Source organism: Monodon monoceros, unplaced genomic scaffold, assembly GCF_005190385.1.
Source record: "Monodon monoceros isolate NGI ecotype Baffin Bay Population unplaced genomic scaffold, NGI_Narwhal_1 Super_Scaffold_4, whole genome shotgun sequence".
NCBI lineage: Eukaryota > Metazoa > Chordata > Mammalia > Artiodactyla > Monodontidae > Monodon > Monodon monoceros.
The window spans coordinates 20,041,059-20,064,325 of record NW_021703781.1 but is presented as its reverse complement, the minus strand read 5'-3'; the positions used below and the strand labels follow the sequence as shown (position 1 = coordinate 20,064,325).

At 49.0% G+C, this 23,267-nt stretch overlaps 1 protein-coding gene and 1 non-coding gene across 2 annotated transcripts in view; both read right to left on the bottom strand.

Moving 5' to 3' along the window:
- Positions 1-23,267, bottom strand: part of HK1 (hexokinase 1) — a 70,843-nt gene that overhangs the window by 8,892 nt on the left and 38,684 nt on the right. Inside the window, exons 5-14 of the mRNA XM_029201207.1 lie at positions 22,841-22,936; positions 22,123-22,222; positions 21,826-22,009; positions 14,370-14,525; positions 11,530-11,763; positions 9,035-9,339; positions 7,291-7,439; positions 6,867-6,986; positions 5,406-5,501; positions 3,580-3,679 (exon numbers count right to left, since the gene is read on the bottom strand). Coding sequence (XP_029057040.1) covers positions 3,580-3,679; positions 5,406-5,501; positions 6,867-6,986; positions 7,291-7,439; positions 9,035-9,339; positions 11,530-11,763; positions 14,370-14,525; positions 21,826-22,009; positions 22,123-22,222; positions 22,841-22,936 — 1,540 coding nt within the window. The remainder of the gene's footprint in view (positions 1-3,579; positions 3,680-5,405; positions 5,502-6,866; positions 6,987-7,290; positions 7,440-9,034; positions 9,340-11,529; positions 11,764-14,369; positions 14,526-21,825; positions 22,010-22,122; positions 22,223-22,840; positions 22,937-23,267) is intronic.
- On the bottom strand, positions 15,027-15,098 carry TRNAV-UAC. Its single transcript has one exon. It is a non-coding gene; the product is annotated as a tRNA-Val (tRNA).

Genomic DNA, 23,267 nt, shown 5'->3' with positions numbered 1-23,267 from the left:
AAAATATTACATGGAGGGGTTGTCTATCCCACCATGTATGTCCACTTATCTTTTCTTATCAAACTTGGCCGTGGACTCTGCCTGAATAAACTCTCCTGTGTGTTCCAGAATGAGGCCCACAGTTAGTTCAGGGAAGGACAGTGTCCTGAGCATCTCAACGGTGCCCTTCTAAAGGTTCCTCACCATTTTGGTATCACAGATCTCTTTGAGATTCTGATGATTCTCCTGAGAAAAGGGATGTTTCCCTGAGTGCACCCCTACACTGTATACACACAAACAGACAAACGGCTTCCAGGGGACCAGGAGCCTCTGATCTCCATCCCTGACCTCCCCAGGGCAGGGCTAGTCAGACTGTGGCCCCCCCAGGGACTAGGGCTGGACCACAAACTGTTTGCTGTTCTCGACTAGGAGTAGTTAGGTACAGATGCTGAGAGGAAGCGTTCTAAAACTTTCACAGCAGATTTAATAGCTAGACATCCAAACTTGTGGTCACTGGCCTCGTCTCAGTGAATGGACGGGAAATTTAAAAACCAGTCAACTAACCAAGGAGTCTCTCACACAGATATTTTAACATACACCTGAATCCCCTGAGGAGCTGTTTAAGATGGATTTTCTGATTCAGGAGGTCTGGGGTGAGGCCTAAGACCTTGCATTTCTAACACGCTCGCAGGTGATTCTGATGCTGCTGGCCAGGGGTTACACTTGCAGCCGCAAGGCCCTCGAGCACCGTGGACCCACCCTGGGTGGGAGACAGAGGTCGATGGATTTTCAACATCCTTAAGGGACACAAGGACACCTCTACCAGCTAGACAAGTGGGCTCTGGCTGTTTTATGCCCTTTAAAGAAACTTAAGTAGAATTCACAGATGCTTCTGACTGTGTAACTGTAAGCAGACGGGGTAGGGAGTCTCCAGAGAAAGACTAACAGGCATGACTCTCTTGATACAAGAGGAGCCGTTTTGGCCTAAGCCATTTTGTGGTCTAAGCCTGCTTGCTCTTGAACAGGTCTCAGTAATAATGATTTTAAGGGAACAAAAGGACCAACTGTTACCAGGCATGAGAAGTAACAATAGCAAAGATCATAAATCAGTTGTAAAGACTCCTAGCTCTGTTTCAGTGGTAAAGATTAGCCTGAAGCACTTTCTTGAGCTGTTTTGCAGAATTTAAACCTCCGCTGGGCACTCAACCACCAGATCAAGTGTAACCTAAGGGATGGTGATGTTGACCTTTCCTGACCCTCGTGACTTAAATCAACTGAAGCCTGGACTCTGTCAACCTTTGCCCCAATTCTATACCGAATTCTCCTCTGCCCAAGCCCCTTCATGAATATGCACGTACCCTTAGCTTAAAACTTCCCCAATTTTTCTGTTTGAGGAGACACTGCTTTGGGAAAGATCCCCAGTGTTCTCTTTACTTGCTGCAAGTAATAAATCCTTCCTTCTGATCTTTGGTTTGGTTGTGTCCTTTGGCTGGACACCCACCAAGAAGCTAACCCAGTTTTCGGGTAACATAACTGGATTATTTTTGTTTTCTCGACTCCCTTTCACCCAAAGTGTAAAACTGAGAGAAGAGGAGCCCCAGAAATGGAAGGGGTGCAAAGAAAGCCAAAACATGTAAATTATACTTCTTGCTCATGGGCGTTCTGAGCAGAGATCAACTGATGACAGAGGGAAAGAGTAACTTTGAAGGCAGCAGGAGAACCCCCTACCCCCACCCCCCACCTCCGGACCCCCGGCATTTGCGGGCCTGACCTCTGGGCAGGAAGGTGAGGTCAGGCCCAAGCAGAGAAAGTGCTGTGTCACTCTAGCTTTGCATTTCACACCTAAGCCCATTCATAAGCAGAAGGAAGGGAGGGGCCGGGTGGAGAAAGAAAGATTTGCAAAAGAAAGGAAGAAACAAAGAGCCCCAAAGCCAGGCCCCAAACGACATTTACCTGGAGCTGCTCCCTAGCTTTTTAAAATTTCCACAGGAGCCAAAAGTGGTTTAACAAATGAAAAGGGCTTCCTGGCACCAGGAAGGCAGCCTGCTGGGGCCTTCTCCCAATCTCCCAGGTCCACGCAGCAGGCTGCTTGCTGACTCTCTCTGCCAAGGGATGCTCTGCAGGTGTTAGCTAAGAAACCGGGCCTTTTCCCAGCATCCCTGACATTAGGAACAGCATCAGTTAGGCAAATGCTTTTCTTGTAGCCTAAAATCAAGAAGCTTCTGGAATCTTGTGCTCTCAAGGCCCAGACCCCTACTGTGCTTGGATCATAAGGGAACAACCTGCAAAGCCAGATAATCCCTCTGCCTCTAACCGAGCAGGACCCTATGGGGCCTTCCCGGGACAGACCCCTCTCCCATATCCTCTACTTTAGCTCCTCTCTGAAGTACCTAGATAATAGTGTCTGATGCACATTCCCTAAGTTGTTTTACTTATGCTAAAACCCCCACCAAGCGGAAGATTTTAGCTACTTGATGACCTTGAGAACATAGCCCCAGGCCTGCTGGAGCCTAAGGACTGATAATGTTAACCCCTGTGACACCGTCCTGTTACCTCACCATCAACCAACCAGAGAATTGTGCATGAGCTGATCACAGACCCTAAGACGCCCCTCCCTCACCTGGCCTTTAAAAAGGCTGTGCTGGGGGCTTCCCTGGTGGCACAGCAGTTGAGAATCTGCCTGCTAATGCAGGGGACACGGGTTCGAGCCCTGGTCTGGGAGGATCCCACATGCCGTGGAGCAGCTGGGCCCGTGAGCCACAACTACTGAGCCTGCGCGTCTGGAGCCTGTGCCTCGCGACAAGAGAGGCCATGACAGTGAGAGGCCCGCGCACCGAGATGAAGAGTGGCCCCCGCCTGCCACAACTAGAGAAAGCCCTCGCACAGAAACGAAGACCCAGCACAGCAAAAATAAAAATAAATAAAAAGGCCGTGCTGAACTGTTTGGAGGAGTTCAGGCTTTCTGAGCATTGGCTGTCCTGGACTCCTTGTATGGCGCCTCACAGTAAACGCTGCCCTTTCGGTCCTGTGCTAATCTAACTCTTTGTCTATCCCCGCTCCCCCCAGCAAAAACCCAAAAACATAACAAAACATAAAAAATGCTGCACTCTTCCTTCACCACAACCCAGTATCAGTAGATTGGCTTTACTGTGTACAGGTGAGCAGACCCAGATTCTGGCTCAGTAATATGCCTCCCACTTCAGCAGCTGGGACCACTGGTGCTAAAGGCCAAATGGCGCCCAGACTGCCCTCTGGCCCTTCTCCACAGTCAGGAGAAGAGGAGGCTTGCTTTCTTCCCAGCCACAGGCCCCGTCCGCTGGGGGCCGTGTGAGCCACCTGGGGGCCGCACTCCTGGAGAGCTCCGTTCCTGCTGACAATCTGCTTACGTCAACTGGAAGCCTAGTGGGCTGGGTGTTGGGAGGGGAAACCCCTGGAGAGCCCTGCAGCCTCAGGCCATGATGAAACTCTGGAGGTGGTTAAGGGGACAGTGCTGACAGATATACCGTCTCACACTAAGGGCTGAGCTGTTGGCTCAGGGCCCCACAGAACAGGAAAACCCAGCCTACCCTGCCCCAGAAAAAGACCTTCCAGGACACCCACCTACGATGAGTCCAACCTCGCAGGTGGGCTCCTCATAAGCACAGGTCATCATGGTGCCCACCGTGTCATTGACCACAGCCACCACGTCCAGGTCAAATTCCTTTGGAAAGAAAGAGACACAGGTTTAGCTTTAGGGGAGGGACAGCGCTGCCCGGCTTGAGTTCTGCAGGGTCACTCTGCTGCACTGCAGTCAGAAAGCTGCTGGTGCATCACCTGAAAGAGTTTCCCTACCAGCCTGTGAAAGGTAATGAAGTGCTTCTTCACTGAACATCTACTATTAATGATGTATCTGAAGCTCGAGCTCTGAAGAAAGGAGGTATTCTACCCATTTCACAGATGGCAATGAGTCCTAGAGAGGCAGCCCAGTGGGCACTGCGGAATGGAGAAGAGACAAGGGACAATGGCCAAGTAACTCTTTCTCTTGCCAGGTTAAAGTAGTATAGCCTTTCAGAGGGCAAAATGGAAGTACCAAATCTATGTCTTAGAATCTGTTCTTCGGAGACAAGCATACAGGTACACAAAGGCACATACAAGGGTATTTGCGTGACTTATGCAAGCCAGAAGGAGAAACAACCCAAATCTAGATCAAAAGGGGCATGTAAGGCCCGGTTCGGGCAAACTCTGGAATCCTGCACAGCCAAGAAAGTGAATGAGGTTGGCCTCTATGTAGCGACACGAAAGACTCCTATTTCATAGTAAGTGAAAAAAGTCAGCTGTAATATAGTATACATGGTATGACTCCCATTTTTTAAATGTGTGTATGTTGGTATATGCATGGAAAGTACATTGGAAGAACACTGAGATTAAGAGTTGTGAAATGGGCAAAAAGAGGGCATCAGGTTTCTTTTCAATGAAATATTAGCTGTCGTGTAGCACCCTCTTCCAGGAACAATCGACCCCTCTTCCAACCCATACATTTCAGCCTCCCTGACTGCTTGTGTATATTAATTAATCTGCCCTTCTGAACTGGAGACACTTGAACGGACCTTTTTTTTTTTTTAACTTCTAACTGATTCCCTCATTAATTAATGAGTTAAATAAAAACTTCAGAATTTTTCATTTTATATTTTGTCAGTCAATGTCCTCCAGCCAAAGACCACCAGAAACATACCCACAGTGGACAAAGCTGCACTTCCTGACTGGTTGGTTGCAACACAGGCAAACACATCCCATGGTGCGTGCCAGAAAGTACTAGAAAGCACAGTTATAGGATCTGAGCCTGTGCTGGTGGTTTTAGGGAGGGTTCTAAGAAGTGGGGTTTTGCTCAGGACTGGATGCTGTCTGGAAGCAGGGCCATCTCTGAGCACGTGCCAAGTTCTGCCATGACGACGCAGCGCTTCCTGCTCATCTGATTTCATCGCGGTCGCAAGGGGGCTGTGATGACGGCTGTGCTCTGCAGCAGTGCCAGGCTGTGCCCCACGGCCAGGGGCTGCTTTTCCCTTTTTCAAGCTGGAGGAGAGCCATGATTTTACATTCCTTAAACTATCCTTTAATAACACAAAACTGTTCTGCTCTCTTTTATTGCCATCAGTTGGGGAAACCTTAATACCCTTGTCACAGGGTTCTGTATCGTATGAATTCTTTATTTTTTTATTTTTGCGGTACGCGGGCCTCTCACTGTTGTGGCCTCTCCCGTTGCGGAGCACAGGCTCCGGATGCACAGGCTCAGCGGCCATGGCTCGTGGGCCCAGCCGCTCCGCGGCATGTGGGATCCTCCCGGACCGGGGCACGAACCCGTGTCCCCTGCATCGGCAGGCGGATTCTCAACCACTGCGCCACCAGGGAAGCCCATGAAAGATTTTTAAAAACATCCTTTTAATAGTTACCTCTCTCCTTTTTACCGCATCCCTCAGTAAGGTCGCTACATCCTGCCCCACGCAATCAGTTGCCTTAAAACCTTTCGTCCAGGTGATCAAGATTCCCTGCAATAGGAAGGGCAGTGGGAGAGTCCTGTGTCATTAATCCTTCTAGGCAGAATACAAAATTCCACCCCCTCCTTCCAGAGTAAACACCTGCTAAGAATTTATAGTGAGACGATGCTGGAACATCTTAAGCATAAACCAATAAAATACAAAGAGTCCTCCGCAGGCCTGCCCCCCCCTCACTGTCCTCACAGTGGTCTGGTTTGTAATCCCCACTTCACAGATGGAGAAACTGAGGCATAGAAAGTTAATGGTGCTGCCCGTGGTATAACCAACTAGTTCCTCTGAAGAACAGTTTGCCAAAAACATAAGTGGAGAGATGCAAATTTTTAGTAACACTGTTACTACCTAAAGTAAACTTTAGGTTTGATTGGAGTGTAGTGTATATACTTGCTGGGTGTGCCCTCACTATGATGACGGTATAAGTGAACGGCTTTTAAAAATCACCAGACCTTTTCAAAACTGCAAAACCAAGTTTACATGGATCCACCTGTTGAGATCTAAAAGAGTTATTAAGAAGGAAAAAAGACCCAAGTCAGCACTATGATCTGGATTAACTGGCTTCTAGAGGCAGGTGGCCCTGCCCAGCTTGCCAAGTGCTGCCAATCATGTGCCTCAAACCCTGGCCTAAGGTCCCGTGTGATGTGATGCCAACACCAGGGCCTGCTCCCTGGCCATACCTCTACCTGTGAAAACACAGAGGATGGGTCTCGCCTGCATGATTCTGCACAACCGCTCCCTTCCACACAGAACGTCCCCCCGGGCCTGCCAACACCCCTAAGCGTGGTGCCGGTGTTGCTGGAGTAGGCTGAGATGCTCCACTAGACTGGCGGCTTCCTTAGGGCAGGAACTGTGTGGCCAGCTCGTGGTCCTCAGCAGGTGCTCAAGCCCTGACCTTGAGCCCTGGTTCATTCCATTTATTGAATAAACATTTATTAAGCATCTTCTCTGATAGCACACTGTGCTAGGGCCTGTGGGGAACACAGGTCCTTGGCTGAAGGAGCATACAACGTCGCAGAAAAGAGACACACCAAAGATCACTAAAAACTGTGTAAGAAGTGCTATAACCAGGCAACATGAGAGGAAACAGGGAACACTCACGAGGGTGAGATTCTTTTTGCCTGGAGGACCAGAAGGCTTCCCAGAAGAGGTGAATTCTTTAAATGATAAGATGAAAGAAGAGTAGAGTCTTAAGATGTGCTGGAGGGTGTGGCGTAAGGCCTGGGTCAACCCACTGTGACAGCTAAACTGTCCCAGAATCGAGGGAGGACACAGAGGCTGGAGGAGGCTTCAAGAGCTGACCCACACTGGCCAAGTGACAGTCAGCACCGCCCGGTGTCTAATGCCTGGAAAAAGGAGACTCACCGCGTCCAAGCTCGTCTGCTTGCAGGGAAACGAAAACGTGAAGCCCAGAGGCATTCTGGGGCCCTTGATGCCCATGTAGTCCAGGAAGTCAGAGATGCAGGAAACGATGTGGTCAAACAGCTTTAGGAGAAAAGAAGGGCTTACTCATGTACCCTCTAGTTTCACACCTTCAGTGCATACATACAAGTACACACACACACACACCCGCCCCCGACACATGCAGAGCAAGCCCCCCTCCCTAGTATCTTCCCAGCCCCTGAGCATCCTAAGCCCAGCATGGCTGAATGTACCTGATGCTTTCGGGCCACACAGACACAACTGCACAGCGGCATGTATCACATGCAGGTTCTGGGGCCCAACGATGCCACTGGCCAGGTCTGTGACGCACATATGCCATGGTGGTGTAAAAGCAAACCTGTCTCACCTCTTCCCCAGTGCCCTGCATGATTTCTGTGGGAATGGCGTAGATCTTGTTGTGCATTTCCACTGTTCTCTTTTTCCCACTACGAATTTTCACCAGCAAGACGCGGAAATTTGTTCCTCCAAGATCCAGGGCCAGGAAGTCACCGTGCTCTGTTGTGGTCAAGAACATAAAGAAGGTCAAGAAGAGTTAGTACTGCCTCCTGGCAGCCAGTAGCCCCAAGACGTCAGACTTTCAAGGGAGGAGGCCACATATTAAATATAGGGGAGAAGCTGTTAAGTCTTCCCTCAGCACACAGCCCAGGCTCAGAGAGGGTGGGCACCAACTCATGACCACCGCAGCCTCTGAGCCACGCTAGAAGGACAAATGGCCCCATGGATGAAGCATCTGTCACAGTAAACAAATAGATTTTACCAGGCTACTAAAAAGCTTGGCAACAATGACCTGACCTTAGGGAACCTCATATAAAAATTAATAATATATGTCAATGCGTAGAGTGTTACAAAGATGGCCACAATCATTCTTCCCTGTATGCAGGCTTCTTTGCAAAGTGACTTTGCAGTTCTTCCCGTCAAAAGATGGAATCTGGGCTTCCCTGGTGGCGCAGTGGTTGAGAGTCCGCCTGCCGATGCAGGGGACGCGGGTTCATGCCCCGGTCCAGGAAGATCCCACATGCCGTGGAGTGGCTGGGCCCGTGGGCCACGGCCGCTGAGCCTGCGCGTCCGGAGCCTGTTCTCCGCAACGGGAGAGGCCACAACAGTGAGAGGTCCGCGTACCACAAAAAAAAAAAAAAAAAAGATGGAATCTATTTCCGCCTCCCCTTGGATCTGGCCTGGCCTTATAACTTGCTTTGGCCAACAGAGTGTGGCAGAAGCGGAGCTGAGCCAGCCCCAGCCTAGGCCTCCAAGAGGCTTTGAGGTCTCCCTCTCCGTTGTGGACCCCGCTGTTACCATGTGAACAAGACCGGCGGCCCGCTGGAGGATGAGACACGTGGCCAGGCACTCCTACACCCCAGCTGACAGACAAATGCTGGACATGTAAGGGAGAGCCTCCCAGGGACTGCAGATGCATGAATGAAAGTTCAGCCAAGCCTGGCCCAGATGAGCAACGATAAGTTGCTGACCCAGGGTCCCCTGAGCCACAATAAGTGGTTGCTGTTTAAAGCCACTAAGTTTCACGGTGGTTTATAATGCAAGAGTAAGTAGCTTACACATAGGACATACTCATATCACAAACAGTCATCAGCATCCCCCCAGTGCTCAGCTCCAACAGGACCAGCAAGGTCAGCAGTACGGGGTTGGACGCTGAGCTCCAATCTACCCGGGTATAACAATCCCCAGGCCTCTGTGTGCCTCTCCACCAGGACCTAGGTAGGGGCAGTGAGTGTTTATCCTTCTACTTTCCTGTGTTTATCAGAGGCCCTATAGCAATCTCAGTGCTTCGGGATCTGCCCAGCTCTGTTCTCTTAAGAACACTTTCTAATTCTGAACAGGGCTGTGGTTTTAGAGACAGCGCCTGCCTGGGAGGCTGGACCAGGGGAAATAGACTGCCTTGAGTCACACACACGGCAAGTCGGTGGTAAAAATGGAAGAGAGAGGTTTGAGTGAGTTTGTAGCTCTTGCCAAAATCATGCCACCCCAGTGTAGAGCACCCACTGGAGAAGCCAACCACCCTGCAGCCCTACCGTGAGTCAGCCACTGGTATGAGAAGCGGGAGGGGCATGTCAGCCCCCAACAGAGGTCCTCACCTGTCCCATCAGGAGTGCTCCGGACAAAGGAGGGCAGCATCTTGACGACGGCCTTGTCATGCGTCTGCTTGCCCAGCCCCAATTCCATCTCGGCCCGCATCCTCCTTTTCACCTCCAGCAGCGTATCCTTGGTGAGACTGAAGTGGGCCAGGGTCTCCTCTATCTGCCGGTGCTGCTCAGCCAGGCGGTAGGCCACTGCGGTCACCATGGCAGCCCCCTTGCCGCTGCCACTCTCCGAGAGGAGGAAACGCACATCGCAGTCGGGCACCAAGCGCCTCAGGGTCTTGTGGAAACGCCGGGAATACCTGGGGTGTGGGGGCCACAACAGCCGACTGAGCCGGACTGTAGGGACCTCCAGGACCCCTTTCTTCTTGTACACCTTAATTCCATTTTCTACACTTGCTTTCCACATTACTCCAGTCACACAACACATCCACTGTAGAAAAGTTACCAAATGCAGACAGGTAAAAAGGGGAAACTGAAATCACCCACAGTGACACATAAAAAGAGAGGGCTCTCATTGTTACATGAATATCGAGGGACTTCCCTGGTGGTCCAGTGGTTAGGACTCTGCACTTCCACTGCAGGGGACCACAGGTTTGATCCGTGGTGAGGGAACTAAGATCCCACATGCCACGAGGCCAAAACAAACAAAAAAAAGAATATCAAATACAGAAAATTCAGGATCCAAAAAAATGTTGTTGTCTACCATGACAAGGAAATAATACAGCACAGTGGTCAAGAAAGAGCCCAAAAGAGCCCAGTGTTTAAAAGTCAGACCAGGAGACAGGGTGAGTGTCCCCACTTCCGTACCAGGGGACCTTGTTCCGTTACTTAACCTTGGAGTCAATGTGGATGACAGCATCTGGCTGACAGTGATGTGGTGGGAACTCAGTGAGTTCACCACATCTTCGATGAATAACTGGCGCTGAGCAAGGGCTCAATCAAGCAAGACTCTCTCTTGTTTTCCATTTTCACTTGGCCCTTTCCCTCAGCCCCCAAGACTAGGGATATTTTTTAGTGGTTAGAAGAGGACTTTAGGACAGGACTCAGTGAGACACAGAACTTTCTCCAGGTCTGTGGTCTGTTATAAGTATGGAAGGCTGCCTGCCATGGGAAACTGGGAAACCGGAACCTCAAAATGTTAACAGCGGTCAGCTCCAGGGGATGGGATTAACAATGACTTCTATTCTCTTTGTAATTTTCTGAACTATCTGAAGTTTCTATACCAAAAATATTTTATTGCTGAAATAATCAGTATTTAATCAAAGTTATTTTTTAAAATGTGATGTTGCAGATGACAGAGTTCTAGAGATGACTGGTGTAATGATCAAGGGATCGATCCAAGAAGAAGATATAACAATTGTAAATATTTATGCACCCAACATAGGGGCACCTCAATACATAAGGCAAATACTAGAGATGACTGGTGGTGATGGCCTGCACGACAGCGTGAAGGTACTTAAATTTACTTAACTGTACACTCAAAAAATGGCTAAGATGATACATTTTATATTACGTGTATTTTACCGCAAGTAGAAAATTATTTTAATGTGATGTAAATCCCTAAGCTGTCTTGTCCAAAACTTAGCCAAGAAATTAAAAAAAAAAAGATGGCTAATTGCATTATCAAGAATTTTACAAAAACTCTAAGAATATAAAGAAATAAAATTATGAACCTGGCAGATAATAGCAGCTAACTAGCTCAAACCCTATCCCCTCAGCAACACTGAACTATTTCAGTTTAAGTCAATCCTTATTTAACTGTTACCAGAACTGGGTATGAAGGCACAGGATCTGCAAGGCCACTTCACAGGCACATCATATATACAATGGGAGAAATACCTGAGATCCTGTACAAAAAAATCAGGTCGCAGGCAGTTCTTGTTAAAATTCGGAACATGAAGACTTAGAATTCACCTTTAGCCTTTTTAATAGATTCAGGCCATGTCCTTAGGGGCCACAGAAGGCTTTTGACGCTAAGGCGTCCAATACACAAGAAGGCAGCATCAATGGGGACCACTTAACAACTTAATCCCTCCCTGTCTCTCAGATGCAAAGCATCAACAAGTTACCCATTTTTAAAAAGTACTATCTGAGGGTTTAAGGGGCTTTAGAAACTCATCGGAGCTTCTAAAATAGGAATGTGGGCACTACACCTATGACCCGAGCTACAGTGAGGATGAAGGTCCCTGATGAAATGCAGACAAGCAAGAGAATTCAAGATACAGACATATTCCACCCAGTGCTCCTGGCAGCTATAGAAATCTCTACCAAGACTTACGAAATGAGGAGAGATGACAGTGCAGTGCAGAAGCAACACCAGGGCTGAGGGCTGGATATTTCCCCAGGTGGGCAACTCTGACCTTTCTGCCCAGAACTACGTATTATCTTGTCTGCCAGAAACCTTCACTGGGTGCAAAGGTCTGCCCTCTGGAGAAAGTCCTTAGCCCAGGTGGGTATTGAGTGCCAATTATAGCAAAGGGCAGACTCACTGTGGGTGCGTCTTGTAAAGAGACCCGTCGACACCAACCGTGGTCCGCAGCCTGGGTGTGCTCTTGTTATCTCGAAGACGATTCAGGATGGCGCCCAGCGTCGCAGCCACTAGGTTGGCAGAGCGGAACGAGACAATGGTGCACACGTGCTGGACCGAAATACAGTCGTCATCAGATGGCTCCACTCCCAGGCGGGTCAGGATTTCTCTGGCATTGTGGAGGCCTTCCTTATTCCTGTGAGGTCAGAGGCCAATACTTGTGAGTTAAGGACCACAGCAGGCAGTGCAAAGCACTGAGGTTTGAAGGTCCTGGAGAGGTGAACTCACCGTTCACCATGTGTGTATGACATGGGATGAAGGCAGTCAAATGCCTGAGAAGAGCCTGAGAAAGGGTCTCCTCCATAAGAAGTCAGGAGGCAGCGAGAGGAAAAACTGTACTAGGCTGGGTTATGACATGTCAGGCAAATGGAGAGAAGTGAACAAGCCAGACCACATGGGCCCTGAACAGGTGGAGAAATAGATGCTTCCACCCCAGGGCTCAGTGCCCAGGAGGCCTTGGGGAAATCTCCTGCTCTTTGGGTCTGTGAGTTGCCCCTGCATTCTTAGACATTCTTCCTTGATGTCTTCCAGTCAAAATTTTAATTCGCTGCATACACACATTCTTTGTATATCTTTTGCTGGATTCACTCCAGTGTATAGTTTTATTACTATTGTAGATGTGGTCTTTAAAAAAGAAAAGAAGATATATATATTCTTTATACACACACACACACACACACACACACACATATTTTAAATATACCATATTAAGGTAAAATGTTAACAGTGGGGAAAACTGGGTGAGGGATATGTACTATCTTTGTAATTTTTCTGTAAGTCTAAAAATATTCTAAAATAAAAGATTTAAAAATATATACATATTTTAATTACTGTCAATATATAGAAATATAATTAATTTTTGTATCTTATCTCCAGATATCTTCCTAACCTCTCCTGTTATTCTAATCACTTGTCTAGATATTTTTGGTGTTCCATACAAACAAATACGATCTGCAAATAATGACAGTTTTACTTCCTCTGTTTTTGATTCTTATGCCTTTAATTTCTTTTTCTTTCCTAAAAAAAATTTGGCTAAGGCTCCAGGACAATGCTGAATAGAAACAGGTGATACTGTCTTGCTCCTGATTTTAAAGAGAATGCTTCCAACATCTGCACTGGTAAGATGTTTTTTTTTTGAGATAGACTTTACTACAATATAGATGCCTTCTTGAGCTAGTTCAAGTGGGTTTTGTTTCTTGGTAACGTAAGAGCCAACACCAGAAACAGGCCCAGAGGAAGGCAGGCATTTCCTGACTTTGTCAATGATTCCGAAGACAAACCATGAGCCTGTTTCTCCCTCCCCTCCCAACAGTTGACCAGGTGACTTGAGAAGAGAGATGACTGGAAACTCAGTAGTGTGCCTCCCTATTGACTGTAGCTCTGTACCAATTGCTCCTAAAGGAGAGATCCTAGGACAAATGCCAGGACTCGGATGGGAAATAAGAGTAAGTTCAGATAAACCCCTCTCCACTTACATTATAGCCAGAGCTATGATGCCACTGGCTCTGAATTTCTAGGACCACAGCAGGGGCAGTGGGATGACCGCCTCATGTGGAAATGAAAGGGCATTTCTGGCACCAAGCTAGCCCTATCCTTAAACAGGTGGCCATGGGCTTCCCTGGTGGTGCAGTGGTTGAGAATCCGCCTGCCGATGCAGGGGACACGGGTTCGTGCCCCGGTCTGGGAAGATCCCATATGCCGCGGAGCCATGGCCGCTGAGCCTGTGCGTCCAGAGCCTGTGCTCCGCAACGGGAGAGGCCACAACAGTGAGAGGCCCGCGTACCGCAAAAAACAAAACAAACAAACAAAAAAAACAGGTGGCCTCACACGGCTACGTGGAGTCTCCTGAACCAGGAATAGAACCTGGTGGCGCACGGAACTGGCCACAGGACAGGAGCCCTTCAGATGTGGAGCCGCCTGACTACACCAAACTGCCTGGCATCAAGTTCACCCAAGGCCTGCAAATAACTGTCGAGGCAGAGAAGTCTGGGTTTCTTATGTTGAGGCCAAAAGGTAGCAGCCAGGGGGCTGGCTGGACTATCCTTCTATGTCTATCTGTCCTATCTCATCTGTTAACCAATGTCTCTCAAACTTGTGCCAGGGAACACCTGTGGCGGTGAACAAGTGAGAGAATGTGGGGGCCGAGACAGAGTGGGGCGGGAGGAGGCAGAGGGTGTTTCAGGCACAAGGGAAATTTGGGAAATGACCAGTTACCCAAGGTGAACTGGGTTTTCTTTAATATGCTAATGAATACTGTACTTCTCTAAGTATTTTCCAATCCTATTGGTCACAGAACCCTTTTTTCAGGGAACACCTAATGATCTTTAGGTCACTATGTTTCCCTGGAACATTGTCTGGAGAAGGTCCTGATATCCCAAGGGGGAATTAACCGAACCTGGGCTCAGTCAGCTCCTGTTCACCAACAGGATTCTAATCAGGTAGGGGTGTGTGTGTGTGTGTGTGTGTGTGTGTGTGTGTGTGTGTGTGTGTGTGTGTGTGTGTGTGTGTGTGTGTGTGTGTGTGTGTGTGTGTGATTTGCTGCTAACTAAATGGCTCTTTAATGCCACCAGGTGCCCGCAGGGAGAGCAGCCCAGGATGGGTGAGCTAAGAGAGAGGGGAGACTGGCCCAGAAAGCCCTGACACTCTTGAGAAGCCCAGCAAACCAGGACTTAAGTGGTAACAAGGGACCTGTCGTTCTTCTCTGCCCCACACCCCCAGAAAGCCTTGAGGGGAGGCACCTACTTTTCAATGGCTGACACATCACTGGTGTTAAACTTCCCTCTGGTGAGCAGCTCCGGGGTGATCCGCCCTTCAAATAAAAGGCCCTCCTTGGCCATCTTGACTAGGATCAATCGGACCAGCTCGCCCATGTACATGCCACTGACCATCTTCTCAAACCTGCAGGAGAAAAGCGTCCAGGCACTTGTCAGTCATTCTTACGTACCCACCAGTGGGGCAGCTCTTAAAGGGTGAGAGAGACACAAAAGGAGAGGAAGGCACGGCCCAACCCCTCACAAGCTCACATTCTCACTGGCAGGCAAGACCACGCACTTGTGTGATCAAACAGCGAGCACACAGCAGGGGAACAGGGGTCATCCAGACCCCACCCCCACCCCCAGGGTAGGAAACAGGAGGAGAGCACCAAGGGGCAGGGGCCGGCAGGGAAGGCTACCTGGAGGCGGGGAAACATAAGGATTTAGATTGGGGTTGACGAGAAGGCCCCCAGACAGAAATGAGCAGAATATGATCATCTCTTATAAAACTTTATGCCTTACTTTTTATTTTATTTTATCTTATTTTTAGTTATAAATATATATTTATTTATTTATTTATTTATTTATTTATTTATTTATTTATTTATTTTTTTGTGGCCATTCCACACGGCTTTCAGGATCTCAGTTCCCCGGCCAGGGATTGAACACGGGCCCCAGCAGTGTAAGCGCAGAGTCCTAACCACTGGACCACCAGGGAATTCCCAATGCTGTACTTTTTAAAGGGCTTTCATTTTCATCACCCTATCAGGGAGCTCTCCAATTCCTGTGGGAAGGTGGCCAGGAAGTATTCTCTCCATTTCCCAGCTCAGAAAGGGAAAATGTCTTCCCCGAGGGAAGATGACAGGGCTGAAATTCAGCCTTTCCCCATGGGACCTCTGTCGCTGGTCACCTCCCTGGCATCCATGATCTTCTCCAGCCAAAAGGACCAGGAATGTGCTTTGGGGAACTCACTCCTTCCCCAGTGATGGGCCCCTACACTCCAGGAGAGGGCTCCAAGTAGCTTAAAACCAGTCAGCTCATCCTACTGCTCCGGCCACATTCAGCCACAGGCCAGTCCCAGTGGATCCGCTCTCCTGCCTCCCTTGGGAGGTGTGGTGGGAGGTGTGGGCTCTGTGGCTGCAACAGCATTTTGAGCCCAACACTGCAGGCGAGAGGCCGCCAGGGACTGGGGCTCGATGACATATCTGAGCCAGATCCAGGTCCCGAATCCTGGCTGACCAAGGGCCAGGAGGAAGCCCTGAGCAGGACAGATAAGAGGCAGGTCCACATCCGGGCAGCCAGCCTCTCCTCTGAGGGAGCCCAGCTGGCACACCCAGAGCTGGCCGTGACACAGCAAAACAATCTGTGCCATTCAGAGCCAGACCCAGGAGCCAGGGATGCTGCTGGGACCTGAGCACACGGCCCTCCCTAGCCCCAAAACAAGGTGCAGAGAAACACTAGTTCTCATTGTTCTGCTCTGGACAGGACCAGACAGGACCTCCCCAGCCACAGCTGTGTTGAGGGTCCCTGGCAGGAGAGCACCCTTCTGAGTCCTAGCTGCCCTGCCCAGTTGCTGCCCCAAACACCTGTGGGAACAGTCTGTGTGCAGCCTAATCTGGAGACTCAGAGCAGAAAGGAGCCAGACTGCCTGGGCTTAACCCCAGCCCTGACACTTACTGTGTTACTTACCTCTCTGGGCCTCAGTTTCTTTACCTGTTTAATGGGCCTCGTGGCAGGGCCTACCCTTAAGGTTGTTGTATGGAGGATAGGGATTGAAACAGGTAAAGTGCCACGGTGCCTGATTAATGAGTGCTGTGGCCCTGGCTATGTGTCTCATACTTAACTAAGCACCTTATATGTATTAACTTGTTTCATCCTCATTACAACCCTATGAGACAGACATTATCATTATCCCCATTCCACAGATAAGAAAGCTGAGGCATAGTAGGATGAACTGGGAGACTGGGATTGACATCTATACATTAACATGTATAAAACAGATAACTAATAAGAACCTGCTGTATAAAAAGATAAATTAAATACAATTCAAAAAAAAGTATTCATAACATGTTTACAGAAAATTTAAAAAAAAAGAAAACTGAGGGGGCTTCCCTGGTGGTGCCGATGCAGGGGACACGGGTTCGTGCCCCGGTCCGGGAAGATCCCACATGCCGCGGAGCGGCTGGGCCCGTGAGCCATGGCCGCTGAGCCTGCGCGTCCGGAGCCTGTGCTCCGCAACGGGAGAGGCCACAACAGCGAGAGGCCCGCGTACCGCAAAAAAAAAAGAAAACTGAGGCATAGAGAGGCCCATCGTCACAGGGCTGATAAGTGGCAAATCCACATTTTTAATCCAGTTGAATCCAGACCCAGATTCTATGCTCTAATCACTGTGCTGTTCTGCCTCTCTCATAGACACAGTATCGTTGAATGTTACCTGTATTACTGTCGCGCTAGCAGCCACCAGCCCCACCCCTAACCCAGCCTGTGCTTGTCCACCTCCAGCTCACTTCCTCTAGGTAGTCTGCCCCCCTGTTGGGCAAGCATGACAATAGGCAGGTTCTTCCCCCTTCAGATGTACAAAAATCAGCCTCCTTGCCTGACACCCCTCTACCCACTGCTTTTTGCTCTGCCATCTGGAGACATTCAGAATGATCTGCTCCCCTTTCTACACGATGGTCTCTTAGACACATAGATACTGCCATCCCCCTTTCCAGATAAAGGAAGCCCGAGGCCAGGAGCCTGTCCTTTCTCAGTCCCCAGAGTCCCTGTCAGAGCAGCAGAATGAGGAAACAGCACTTCTCATGAGCCTCCAGTGAAACCAAGCAAGTCGTGATCCGCTTCTCAGCAGTCAGGTGCCTACAACCACAGGCCGGTGGGCAGCACCACGGTGTTGCAACCTCACTGCCTGATGGTGGGCACAGGCCTGGGGGAGACTGGGAAGCGGGGGGGGACCATATTCAGACAGGAAAGCAAGGACTTGCACGCCGATCAGGAGTTCCCTTGGCAGCCAGGGTCTGCCCCGACAGGCAGCGCAGGGACAGAGAAGGAGGGTGAGGTCCGTGGCCACCTAATGAGGATTAGAGCTGCCGAGAGATTCCATGCAGCAGGCAGAGCCACAGTAAGTAAGCAGGTGTTTGGGGGACGACTTGAAAAGAAGTGGAGTTACTCCACCACCATTCAGGCCAAAGAATTTTCCAGACCAAACCTTCCTGCTGTTATGATCACTGCTACTGCTGTTTTGTGGGGTGGTGTCTCCTTTGTTTCGAAAGATGTGAGAAGGAATCACAGGGAAATGGGATTCAGAATTCCAGACAAAACAGAGAAGAAGAGCCAGAGGCCCAAGAAGACAGGAAGAGGAGACAGGGAATTTAAAACGAAAGAAGGTAGGGCTGACATCTGCAGTAGGAGACAGGTATGGGACCAAAACAACAAAGGCCCAGGACGGAGGGCGACAGGGAGGAAGGCCATGTCTGATCCTTTTTAGAGAGAGACCTTCTAGCTTGGGGGCTAGGGTGGGGTTCCTGAATACTCAGGGCCATTCCCCCGTGGTCCTGAAGCAGCCATCACCAATGAAGGCAGGAGCCACTGTGCCACTACCCCTCCTGTCAGCCATGTATGGTCAGTACTCAGTAAATGCAAACTTCAGTCAAAACAGATGAGGGTGCATAGTGGGCTAGAGCCCACCTGGACACAGAGCCTTTACAAAGAGCTAATACACCTATGTTTTCAACCCCGGTTAAAAACTGGAATCACTTTTAGGCTCCTGAAGACAGGCCTCAGCCCAGGCCAAATGAATCAGAATTGGGAGGGAAGGTCGGTAGGGTGGGAGGATGCCTGGGCAACAGTATGCTTTTTAAAGGGCTCTATGTAATTCTTCTTTATTATTTTATTTTATTTTTATTTTTTTGGCCGCACCACGTGGCTTGTGGGATCTTAGTTCCACGACCAGGGATTGAACCTGGGGCCCCAGCAGTGAAAGCACAGAATCCTAACCACGGGACCACCAGGGAATTCCCCTTTTTAAAAAAAATTATTTTTTTTTAATGTAATTCTAATGAAAAACATTCCTCTAGGGGACTTCCCTAGCGATCCAGTGGTTAGGACTCCATGCTTCCACTGCAGGGGGGCATAGGTTCAATCCCTGGTCGGGGAACTAAGATCCTGCACGACATGTGGCACGGCCAAAAAAAAAAATAAAAGAAAGAAAAGAAAAACATTTCTCTAAAAGGTTAATAGAATGAAAGCTCCATGAAAACGCGTTGTATGTGTGTTTTGGTTTTCATTCCTTTCAGTCTATTTTGTCACTTCCATATCCACAGTGCCTAGAGCAGGACCTTGAGGATAGTATGCCCTTGGTAAATATTTTTTAAATAGTGTCAAAGGCAGAGAAACAGATGTTGATATAGATTATTTGTTTGGGGGTTACCTTCCTATTTGAGCAGTGGTGCCATTGATCAAGATGGCTCAGGATAAACTATTTATGTAACAATAACTTGGTAATAGTTTGTCAATGCTTACCAGATACCAGGTATTGCTAAATGTTTTACATTCCTTATATGATTTGATCCCCAAACATCCATATGATATAATTGTATTATTTCTATTCATTTTAAAGATAAATGAACTGAGGCTTAAAGGGGCTAATCAATACATCAGATGCCAAAACTAAATGTATGATAGAAACAGAATCTGAACTTAGAGACTTACATAGACTTAATTACATAGACCAGGACCTAAGATATACTTGGGTTACAAAATAAATAAAGAAAATTATCATAAGAAGCAGAAAGCCTAAATACATAAAGAAGCATGTACTATAAGTTTTTAAAATGTTAAAAAATTAAAATAAAAAAATCTATTCCTGAAAAAAAAAAAAAGAAAGAAAAACATTCCTCTAGACCATCCTTGATGATTTTTGTTCATAAATGATGAGATGCCTCTTAGACATTCTGGAAGCTCACTATGCAAAACATGTACTTTCCAACAGGACAGACAACCCCAAACTTAACCCAGATTAAACCTCAACAAAGAGCCTTGGGCCAGCTTTGCCCTATCCCCGTAGCCTAGTGCCTTAATTTCCCCATCAGTCAAATGAAGCAAACACCTTTCCCTTGGAAAACAAAAGGGCTTTGAAGAACTTGGCATTGCACAGAAGACATAGGGAAGACCCCCAAAATCAGGCAGAAATCTAAGAGACCAGGTAAATTTACTTTGGCAAAGCACTCTCTGGCCAATAGCCTAGTTCTAGGAATATATGATACAACTCAAGCATCTGTCATCTCTTTGGAACTGTTCCTACCAAGACCTGACCTATGGTAATCAGTAAGCAGGGAAGCATATTGGAGATGGACTTTACCCCACCCTTCCTACTCTTTTATCCATTTACCTGTTTAGCCAGCCACCCATTTCCCAGTCACTCAGCCACACCTCTCATCCACCATCCATCTTCCACTCCCCCATCCATCCATCCACCCATCCTTGCATCCATCCCCTATTCATACACCATTCCAAGAATGTTTATTGCAAGCCAACTGTGAGCCCAGTTCACAGTTCAGCCTGAGGATATGGTTCAGCCCTTTAGAGAAATTCAGAACTACGTCAAAATGGAGGGCAGAGGGGCTTCTCTGTGGCGCAGTGGTTGAGAGTCCGCCTGCCGATGCAGGGGACACGGGTTCATGCCCCGGTCCGGGAAGATCCCACATGCCGCGGAGCGGCTGGGCCCGTGAGCCATGGCCACTGAGCCTGCGCGTCCGGAGCCTGTGCTCCGCAACAGGAGAGGCCACAGCAGTGAGAGGCCCGCGTACCGCAAGAAAGAAAAAAAAAAAAAGGAGGGCAGAGAATCCAGGTTTCCACCCAAGCCATGTAGGATCCCTACATTGAGGCTAAGGAAACAGACAAGGGCCTGGGCCATATCTGCTCAGTTATCACAGGTAACTGCCCTACCTGCTCTGCTAAGAAGGGTGACTTCTGATTAAGTGATTGATAGTAACTACAGGTACGTAATTTCTTATCTGAAACCCCTGGGGTCATATGTGCTTGGGAACGTGGACATTTGAGGATTTTAGAGATGTAATATGTTACATATGCCACAGAGTACAGAATAAACCCAGAGGGGCCTGAGGCAGTAGTATAATCAAGCATAGATCTCCACTGACATGTATAAGCAGGTGCAGTAAATAGTTTCATGTCAGCTGGGGTCAGGTTTTAGAATTGGGGGTTAGGTCAATAGATTGAGGGGAAAAAACCTTTGGCTATCAGAGCTGGGGCTCTTTATTACCAAGCTGGTTGGTGCTTCGGCATGCAAAGCAGATATTCAACGCTGCGCCTAGGAACTCAGGAGTCTCTCAGTGAGAGACCTCATTTATTCACTACCACAACTCCCAGTGGAGGGGGGGCCGGTCATTTACGCAATTCCATTAACTCAGGTGGAAAGCCCAGCCGCCAGCCTGGGTAATAGGTAAAACAGGTTTCCAAATGACAAATCAACTCCCTGACAGCATCTCTCTGACATAGGATAAGGGCTGTTAAGCCAAGAGGGTCAATGAACATCTCCCAGAGGGCTGACAGCATCCAACTCCAGGATAAGGCTGCTGGGAGGTCGATCAAAGAGAGCTGGCAGCACGCTAGCATCACAGAGAAATATGAGTGTGCACTTCAGGAAACAAGTAGCTCAAAGGAAGCAATGCCCACACCAGCCTGAATAATATCTCTCATACTTCTGTAGCCAGAGTTCCCCAAGGCCAAAACCCACTTGCCCCAGAAGTCTGATGTGATGTTCTTTATCAGCTCTGACCCATCTGCCTATACGTGACATGGAAGAAGGTCTCACCAAGGTCTGCACGACTCACATGGCTCTCACGCACTCCTCTGCATGACAGGTATTTGCATGTGTGACTTCCCTCCCCAACTAGACCTTAAGTCGTAGAAGGGAAGGTGCTACTTTGTATCCCTGGAGCCTAGCACAGAGCTGGCACATCCTAAGTGTTCAAGAAATGTGTGCTGAATGAACGGATGGCCTCTCCCACCCTGAACAGCAACCCTAGCGAGGACAGCATATGGAAACGCTTTTAAACCTTAGCTTTGTGCTAATGACTCTGTGCTTTTAATTTTCAAAATGTTTTACAAGGACACAATAACAGTGTAATTAAACAAAGAGAAAATCATTTAAAATATGCTTTTTGATCCCTGGTCGGGGAACTAAGACCCCACAACCCGCTCCGTGTGGCCAAAAAAAATTTAAAAATAAAAATAAAATAAAATACGATTTTAAAGCTGCAGAACTCACAGCTGTGTATCTCTCCAAAGAAGTGAGAGACAACACACACTTGATGGGCTTTTCCTTTTCTGATCACCTGGCTTCCTGCCCCTCTCACCTCCCACCCCAAACCTTCCGTTAAGTGTCCCCTAAGTCCTCTATATGACTAGTTAGAAAGGGTGGGACTCACAGCTGCTTCCCGGGGTTGAGTGAGCCCCGGTCAATCTCCCGGTCAAACTCGGTGCGGATGTCCTCCAGGGCCCCGTCGTCCCCGAAGGCCCCCCACTCGGTGTTGATGCACATCCTCCCTTCGTCGCCTTCCACCAGGTCGATGTGCCTCAGTTCCTCCATGTAGCACGCGTTGGTGCCCGTGCCTTGGAGAGAGAGACCAGATCAGAAGCTGTGACCTCACGAAGTCATGAGAGAGGAGGCGGTGCCGTCTGGAAACACCGGCTTCAGGAAGGGACGAGGACACGGTGGGCGTTACCAATGATGAGGCCGACTTCACACTGCTGGTCGTCGTAGCCACAGGTCATCATGGTCCCCACAGTGTCGTTCACCACAGCCACAACGTTGGCGTCATAGTCCTTGGGGTAGAAAAGGGGGTGTCACCGTCCACACACACGTGGAGCAGAGATCACAAGCTTCAAGACAGCCTGGTGGGAGGGCTCCTATTTTCACAGCCGCCACTGCCCCCGTGGGCGGTGCTGCTTTCATTACTGCTGGCACTCAAATTCACTGGATTAGAGCGCAGTGGTCACGCTGTGGAGACGGCAAGGTGCCCTTCATTATCTGGCTTAAGATTCTTTTCAGAATGGACTTTACTCACAGAGCCACAGCCCTGTGCAAACCACCCCACTGCATCCATGTTCTTTCTGCACTTGATGCAACACCGGCAGGCTGCACTCGACCATGCCAGCCCCCTGCACAGCTGCCCTCCTGTTGGAAGGAGGCCATCCCCTGCCCAAGGGCTTGGCTCTTTGGGGCAGCACCTCGGACAGCTCTGCTTTGAACCAGCCCCGACCTTCCAGACCGAGAACTCTCACCACTCACCTGCCTGGGTCTTCAAGGACTGCCCTCCCCCCCACCATGTGATGGCTCAGGCCATGCACTACTGTCCCCTGAAAGAGCCTTGGTCACACAGCCTTCTCCCCACACCCCCCCCACCTCCGGGTAGTCAAGGCAAGTGGCCAGTGAGAAGTTACCCCGTGCTTTTTGATGGCTTTCTCAAGCAGCTTCACCACATCCGTTCCCTCCACTCCACTTGCTTTAAATCTCTTTGTCCAGGTGATCAGGATGGCCTGCAAAGGAGAGCAGATGGGGTTGGAAGAGGGCTGGGAGGCCCCCGGAACCCCCAGATCCCTTGGGGGTCTGCTCAAGGACAGTGACAGAAGCGGAGGCCCAGAGGGGACAAGAGGTTCACTCCAGATCACACTGGGTAACAGAGCCAGACTCTGTCCCATCTCCTGTTTATCCATCCACACAATGGATTTCTCTGGGGGCTGCCATGGGGAAAAAACCTGCAGTTCATCCTCAAATACAGCCAGTGGCTGGCCAGTGCCGTGGTGTCACATGGCACACAAATCTAACTGATGTCAACTGCACACAGCCAGACTTCATTTAAAAAGAGAA